This window comes from Chelon labrosus (assembly GCF_963514085.1).
Source record: "Chelon labrosus genome assembly, chromosome: 1".
In the NCBI taxonomy this organism is placed as follows: Eukaryota; Metazoa; Chordata; class Actinopteri; order Mugiliformes; family Mugilidae; genus Chelon; species Chelon labrosus.
In genome coordinates this window covers 23574024-23582841 of record NC_140337.1, presented here as the reverse complement: position 1 = coordinate 23582841, position 8818 = coordinate 23574024, and the positions used below count along the sequence as shown (strand labels likewise).

Below are 8818 nucleotides of genomic sequence, written 5' to 3'. Positions count from 1 at the left end.
CTGATGGTCAAGAAATCAGTCCGTTTGTACAGTACACTACGTTTGACTCCATATCGGCCTAATTACATGAACTCCATTTTTGAACCTCGCTGCTCACAATACAAGAACGTGCTTTACAGATAAGTCTGCTACTGATACGTCTGTTTATGTCTTCATACTAAGTGTCATGAAGTCCTGAGGTTTTAATGTGTCAACAAAGATAAAAAGGAACGATAGTCCTACATATACACCACTCAGCCACAACATTATGACCACTGACGGGAGAAGTAAATATCATCGACCATCTTGTGACAGTTCAGTGTTCTGCTGGGAAACATTTGGACCTGGCATTCATTGGTGTTTATCTTACTTAAACATGTACCACCCACCTAGACCAGACCAGACCCCCCCCCACCCCATAGCAATGACACTCCTTGATGTTCAGCAGCGAAACGCTTTAGGGACAACTAAACAAAACAAACGTGAAGAACAGCACAAGGTGTTGACCTGGCCTCCAAATTCACTAGATCCCAAACTGATCAAGGATCTGTGGGATGATCCACAGAGGCCCCTCCCCTCAAAGGAACCCCAGACGCCACAGGACACCCTCAGAAGGCCCATGTCCATTCTCTGATAACTGCTTTGGAGGCCTACACAATATTAGGAAATAAACTCAACGGCTCACGGTTAACATGTTCTGACTGTAGCGTGCACGTCTTTGCAGGAATGCTCCTCCTACGTTAAAAGTTGTGATTGATTGCTCTGCGTCCTTCTTGTTGCCTCGTCCTCTGTTACCATTTAGGGTTTGTTTGTTTTTTCTCTCCATTGCCGTCATCAAGTATAAAGATAGGAGTTTGTTCTTTTTACGGGCGTGCCATATAAAACTGTGACCGCGGCATTTCCCTCTCCGGCCAAAAAAACTTGACTAGTCAAGTGACAGCTGACTTGCCGCACGCCTTTCGCTCGTTTATTGCTCCTAAAAGAAAGAAAACAGCTGTCGGCGGGTCAAAGTCCCAAAGAGAAGAACTAGAAGCGAAATGAAAGCCAGGAGCCACACATTCCTGGTATAGTCGAAGAGTCCCTGAGGGGCGTTTTGAACATTTTCTGCATAGCTTTCTTCCATATCATAGATCCCAGTTTGGCTAGAACGTAATAAAGACCATAACCATGTTCTACTGAGTATAATGTTTCAATGGATACAGTGTCATAGTGTCTTTAAGGTATGTCCACCCAGCCGTTTATGTCCATAATATCACAAAGAGCAGCTAAAGGCGCGGCTCCACCACCATAACATCTTCCTCGCTATCCGTCTATCACTAATTAAAAAGGCATGCCGGGGCTCACTCCTCTCACTGGAGTGCGGCCTGCTTCTTATTCCTCAGGGGGAGGCTTGGAAAGTGGCCAGCCCCGCCACCCCTGCCTCCTGCCCGCACCCCGTCCCGCCCTGCCAAAACTGCTGCCTGAAGGACTTCCTGACATCTGGCCGCCACAGTCAGTCATCGCTGGAGGGCGAGAGGGTGGAAGATGGATGGGTGGGGTTGTAGGTCTGGGTTCAAGACGGAACACGGAGCGAGAGCTGGGTATGGTTAGCTCACCGTGTGATGTTTAAACAGTCGACTCAGAGTCTGGCACAGCTCTAAGAGACACTATGAGTACGTCAGTTCAATGTGAACTGAAAACATATAACGAGACATAATGGACTCATTAAACATGCAGTAGGAGAAGTTCAAAGGAAAAGTCTGCAACTCTTGTTTGTGTCATTATGATGTTATTTATAGTGGGTCACTATTTATTTATGACACTTAAGTGCTTTCTGTAGACCGGACATAGATAGATAGATAGATAGATAGAAAGATAGACAGATAGATAGATAGATAGATAGATAGATAGATAGATAGATAGATAGACAGATAGATAGATAGATAGATCAGAATCAGAAAAGACTTTATTGCCAAGCATGTTTGTACATACAAGGATATATGGGTGGATGGATAGAAAAGTAGATATATATATATAGATAGATAGAAAAGTAGATGATGGATAGATAGATAGAAAAGTAGATGGATCGATGGATGGATGGATGGATAGATAGATAGATAGATAGATAGATAGATAGATAGATAAAAAGTAAAGTAGATAGATAGATAGATAGATAGATAAAAAGTAAAGTAGATAGATAGATAGATAGATAGATAGATAGATAGATAGATAGAAAGTAAAGTAGATATATAGATAGATAGATAGATATATGGGTGGATGGATAGAAAACTATATATATCTATATATATATAGTTTTCTATCCAGATAGATATAAAAGTTGATAGATAGATAGATAGATAGATAGATAGATAGAAAAGTCGAGAAAGAAAAGTAGATAGAATTGATGATGATGATTGATTGATCATTGATTGATCGACTGAGTGATTCGTCGATTGATCAACTGGTCGACAGCAGCTTGTAATAAATGTTAATACCACCACACGGACATGAGATGATCAAATCTTCACTTCTAACATGATTTAATCAAGTCGGATCTCCCTGTCTGAAGCCGTTTATAATGAAAACCAAGGAGGAGGAGGAGGTGGGGGTGAGGGGGTGCAGAGTCGTGCTGTAACAGGATTACCCAACAGAACGGACTGTGCATTTTAAGCAGATAAGAGGAACACGGCAAAGGTCTACGGCTACGGAGCTCTATGGGTTTCTTCTTGTTCTCGGTTTATCTCTTCCTCAGACAACAGCTGATACCACTAAGGAAAATAAAACAAATAAAGCGCAAGCAGATTGTTGAAATCTTTGAATTAGTTCAACACTCAATTCCGTTGCCTCGGGGCACGCAGAGAGCCAGAACGAGACCGGAAGCTGAGCGGAACCGCCTTCAAAATAAAGCTTTCAAGGCTCGACTATTGCATAAGCAGGCACTAAACTCCTAAAAGTATGCAAGTTAACATGAGAGTGTGTCAGAATGAGAAATAATAACAATATTTACACATGGAGACAGTAAACAGACTGATTTAATCGTAAATTATATCCCAACTAAAGTAGCCTAGTATTAAACATCAGACTGGTTGCGATTTTTTATTTTAATTATGTAAACAAACAGTAATTAAAAAGAATACACGTCTTAAAACCTGTAAAAACTGACAAAATAGTTTGCTTACATTTATAATATACGTGCTTGACAGTTTGTCAATCTGTCTCAGCTCATCACAGAAACAATTAAACTTCACAATTTATGGTTTGGCTATAGGCCCTATTAAGTATATCAGTAATCAGACACATTTTTTTCACATTATTATTTTTTTTGAAAATTTTTTATTAGTATGCGACGCCTTTTATTTTGAAAGCCACAACCGGAACCTCTCTCTTACAGTGAGGGCATCTTGCCGCCAGTACCTGTCAGTTAGTGTCCCGTTCTTCACTGTATCGCCGAAATGCCGGCTGCCTTCAGCCAAACGTCCGTGTCCGAGAGCGCGACAAATTCACAGTATTTACGCGCGTTTTTAATGTTATCTTTAATTTTTTTCAGAAAATGACCTTGAGGACTAATCGCAGCACGATTTTTTTTAATTTTTTTTATTTTTTGTTCTCCAAACCCGAGGGATTTAATCTCCCCTGCAAGCCGCCTGCATTGCAACGGAATGGGAGTTGAATGAGCTGAAGTCGAAGGGATACAGGATACGGGACCTGGAACAACAGGAGGGAACAGGAGCCTGCAGTAGCCTGATATAATCCTAATGGCCAGCATGACCTACATACCACGGAGCATAGAGGACGCATCTCAGCTGTGTGGATACTGTTCAACCTTGTACCACTGCAATAAGTGACCTTCATTTGTATTTGCTGCTGCTGCTGCTGCTGCTGCTGCTCCTCCACTATGCATGACAAGACATCCTCCGTGCAGTCCTATGCAAAATAACAGAAGAAGACCAAAAAGACAGGTTTGCACTGCTTCCGAACCTTTTGCTGACCTTTGATAAGTAGACTTGGGTCAAAGAGGAAACGGAAAACAAATATTAACCAAGAAAGTGGCCGGAAGCCTGTTATTCTCTCGAGGTGCGCTGGCTCCGCTCTTTGGATTAGTCTAGAGCTCCGGAGGCCTGCGGTTGGAAGGTGGGATCAAAGGTGGCGGTTCTCAGGCAGCCCTGTAGATGCCTTATCCACTCGTAGGCGGCGAATCTTAACAGCGGCGTGATCAGCAACAAAGCCAGGAGCCAAGCAATAAGAACCGAAGTGCTTCGCAAAGAAGTTTTTGGGCCAAGTGATCTGTCAGCATCATGATTCTGAACTGCGGCCAGGCGTTGCCTCTTCTGAGGTACACGGACGTACCGCCCCGGGTCACCGAAAACTTCATCCTGACCGGCTATCGCTTCCCAAACTACAGCTTGAGGGAATGCCTGATGTCAGCTTTCAGGCCTACCAACGAAACGGGCAACTTCTGGACGCATTTCCTCCCAGTTTTCATTTTCTTCTACTATTTCGTGGAGGTGTTTGGTTGGGAAGGCGCGCCCAATTGCGATGCTTCATTCTTCTACCCGTTGTGGAACTACTTTATCGGGGTGTTCTGTCTGCTGATGGCCAGCAGCATGGCCCACCTGCTGAACTCGATGTCTCTGGTGGTGAGAGAAGTTTGCTTCTTTGTGGATTACGGCACCATCAGCGCCTACACAGTCGGATCCTCGTTGGCGTACTACTACTACATCCATCCTCGGGCAGGGATAGTGGAAGTAGGAGGCCACAACGGCTCGACGCACGAACCTGCAGCGTCATCCTATGCAATGCCGGAGTTCTCGGTGTTCTTCGACACCTTCTACATCCCGTGCGCCTGTGTTGTGGCGATCATTTGCGTCTTATCGTGCTGCAACACACGCCAAAGGTGGAGGCGGCATCGATACATCATCCGGACCTTGGTTTTCCTCCTCCCGTTCCTCGTCTCTTCCACGCCGATCTTCTACCGCCTCCTCACCAGGTCGCCTTATTCCACCTCCTCCTCATCCTTCGCTGCTTCCACCTCCATGCCCGGCTTCTTCTACCGTCACTGCCTCTGGCTGGTGGTGTCGGCTGTCTTCAACATCAGCAAGCTGCCCGAGCGGCTGGCCCCGGGTCGGTTCGACATCTGGGGGCACAGCCACCAGTGGTTCCACTGCTGCACGTTTTTGTCCATCCTCGACGAGCTGCATATGATCAAGGCCGAGGTGAGGGCCATCCTGCTCAGCCCGAACCTGCTGCTGCCCCCCGCCACCCTCGCCCGCCTACCTGGACCTACCGTCACCTCCACCTACGGAGTGATGCTCCTCCTCCAGACCACCATTATCTCAATCATCATGTGGTTCTCCTGGCATGCCAACTGCATCTATGGACCCCAGAGGGACCAGCTAGAAAAGGAACACCCCAAGAAATACCTGAAGTGTCACTGATCGCAGCGGCATTCATCATCTCGACTGTGAAGGAAGATTTGCACATGCACATAGAGCCATACCACAAAGACAATCGCACAAGAAAACAATACCCAACTCCCCGCCCAATTCCAAGCCCCTTATACGTTCCAACCCCTTTTTTGTGAGCCCTTTGAAGCTTTCGTAAAGGGAAACTGGGGACAACAGGAGACGAAAGGATTATATTTTGAGTTCACCGCAGGGTGGCTGCTGTTTGCTTGAGTGGATATTGGAAGTCCTTGCCAGTTCTTTCCCCCAGAGCTGCTCCAGCATGTTCCAACAGGATGTTTGAGCGGTGGGGATAATGACTACCTCTTGGGACCGTACACTCAAGTACAAAATGTTGCTACCTAGGAGAGCTCATTCAACATTTGAATCATCTGGCTTTTAAGTCCGTGGGACCATTTACAGAAGTTTCTGATGAGCTGTCTGCCGTCAGGTCCTTTTTGTTTTGTCTGTTACACTTCCCCTTCACCTGATTCGCAGACATGCTGACCATTGTTTCGCGCTGAATTTATCCTTTTTTTCCGACCTTTATTAACCGTACCATCTCTTCCTTGAACATTCACATGGCAAGTCTCACTTCCTCTCTTGCAAGTGAGCCTTGCGGGAGGAAGTGCGGCCGCCTCGCAGACGTCAACAGAAATAGCCGAGGGCTCGTATCGGTCTTAAAGTTTTGCACTTTGAGGGGGCAGTTTGAACTCGCCCTGCTGCTCAGAAGCCATGCTCAAATCTTAAAGGACAACTACCACACACAAAAAAACAAAAACATATGACGATGTCCTGCTGATGTTCTCTTAGAACAATGGGACTGTTTAGATGTGAAAGGTGTATTATCGATGCAGGGGTACATTTGCCATTTGTGTGGGTGCACGTATCTTTTTTTTTATGTTTTGCACTCAAACATATCAGAGCGGCGGCTCACATACGAAGACCCCTGCTTTGTGAACATGAATGAAATGAGGACAACGAAGCCAGGGGCTGGCTGCTGCTGTTTTCATGTCATGTGATGATCAGCAGCCCCCCAGACTAAAAGCCATAGTTTGGAAAAAAGTGGTGATCAAGAATGATATAACTGTACATCTTTAACTTCCTGCGTAGATTTGCACTCGATTAAATATTATTATGATTATATAGTCATAGAGCATGGTTTCCTTTTGTAAAAACAAACAAACAAAAAACAACCTCTAACTGCAGCTACTTTTAAAATTCTTGCACGGCCTCAACAAAATTATTCGTTTTAATGATGAAAACACAATCTTTTGCCACTTTAATTGCTTCATATTCTACTAATAATTCAAAATAACCGAAGAAACAACAACAATTATTTTATGCAGCCCCATAAAAAGACAGGAAAAGACACAGACAAGCTAGCTGACGTAGAAAATGACTATGACTTTAACGTAATAGTTGGTGAAACTGAGGCTACATGACTACTTACAGTAGGTTGAATGATAACCTTACCGATGAAGCTAGCATTTCTTAATTTGCTTGCTCTGAATTGCGAAAAGAGCAATTATTCCTTCCATCTTCTTCCTCTTTTTTTTTAACCCCAACCCTGAGTAACCCTGTTTTTGTTGCACAATGCTTCATATTCAGATCAGGTTTGCGGTATTTTAATCAAAGTGTCGTGTATTTTTAACAGCGCGTCGAGTAGACGTGGATTGTCCAGAGAGAAGGTGTTAAGATAAAATGAAAAAAAAACATTGCCTTTCCAGATGTTTTTAGTAACTAGCTTTTTTAATTTTCCCAAATGAAAGGAAAATAGGTAGAGTATATTGTTGCATACATACTTATTTGAATGATGGGCATTATGTGAGCCACAGAATTCATAGATGCCAACAAGTGCTGCTGGCATTTTCTAAAATCTGTTGTCACATTTAGCTGCTTGTTACGTTATTTTCTGTAAATTTTTGCACTTTCTGTCATAAAAAAAAAAATGTGATGTGAGTGGAGCAACCTGGATTTCAAGGGACCCTCCTTGCATTGTGTCTATGCTGAACATGTAGAGCTGCTGACTGTCAGTTGTAATGCGCGGTTCATACTTCTGCATCAGTAGCCCAGAACCTACGTAGACCCTAATGGCGTAGCCTGACGTGCACCTCCCCCGGAAATGTAACTACACGTCATGGCGTAAAGTGGAAATACGCTACTACCATGCGGACCAGTGGCAGACCGCAAGAGCTGTGATTGGTCCGTTTGGTAGTAGCGCATTTCCTCTTTAGTATTTCTGGCTGCTTCTCCATCTCCACAATTTTCAAAGTAATTGTTTTGGATCAATAAAGATGGAACACATGGAGGAAAGGTTAACTGAGGAGGTTCGGAGAGACAAACATTTGTATGATTCGTCTTGGGCAAAATTTTGGCGAAAGTTTCATTTGCCACTGTTGAAAGTGAAGCAGGAAATAGAAACAAAAATTAACCCGACTGGCATAAAAAAAGACACAACGCCGACTAGCGTTTGGGTGGCGTTTTTACAGAGCGAGCCAGACTGACGATTGCGCCAGGGTAGGCTACGTACGTAGGTTACGCCGTCTATGTCCCGCAGAGGTATAAACCGGCGCTTTGGAGAATGTGTGTTTGTCACGTCCTCTGTGATGTCTAGTCGTCTTTCCCAGAGGGAGTTTTAAATTGCAACCTCACACTTTGATGTCAAACGTATGTCGATGACGTGATGTTGTCTAGTTCCAGAAGCCGTGTACTAAATTTAGCTGCGTTCACTTGCACAAGGGAGAATTATTAGAGACGGAAGTTGGTTGCATGTGTGCGACAGTAGACAAGGACCATATTGTGCGCGGCTGTGATAATCATGCTGTTCATGGTGCACTTAAAAGCTTCTTTGAAGCTCCGCAAAAATGTTCCTTTAAGGCTCAGCCGTGTAGTACTGTACTGATTCCGACACATTTCAGGTTGAAGTAGTGCTTTTCTAATGAACCGTCTGAGAGCTTCATCAGGTATCGGATGTTAAAGCGATGTTTCTACCTCTATCACGTATCACTCTCTCACTGAGAAGAAGCATTACTGCAACGTCTTGGAAATGAAGCAGACTTGAATCTATTAATGTTAAAGCAGTGTTCAGAATGTGAATGTCAGACTCTACAGACTACTGTATCTTACCCAGTGACGTACTCAGGGTGACTGAAGAAAGACTCTAATACATTATTTACACAAATGCGTTTAATTATGAATTACTAGAAGAGGTGGAGGAGGAGGAGCGTCGTGGTGGTTTGTAAATCCTCCCCCCGTTATTTTATGTAACTAATTTATCAAATAGTACTCATGATATGTTTGAGTTGACTTTTATTGAATAAATTACACGGAGAATCATTGTGATTGTGGCTGTTCATTCATTTTACTGTGCAGAGGTTTATCATAAAAGGTATAAATCGCGAATTGTGGACGCACAA

General features: G+C 43.9%; 1 protein-coding gene across 1 annotated transcript; it reads left to right on the top strand.

The window, feature by feature from the left end:
* Positions 1-3395: 3395 nt before the first annotated feature.
* paqr9 (progestin and adipoQ receptor family member 9) lies at positions 3396-8761 on the top strand. The gene has a single exon (XM_084557703.1). It carries the CDS (start codon positions 4254-4256, stop codon positions 5391-5393), a length of 1140 nt encoding a protein of 379 aa, XP_084413829.1. The 5' UTR covers positions 3396-4253; the 3' UTR covers positions 5394-8761.
* Positions 8762-8818: the final 57 nt, after the last annotated feature.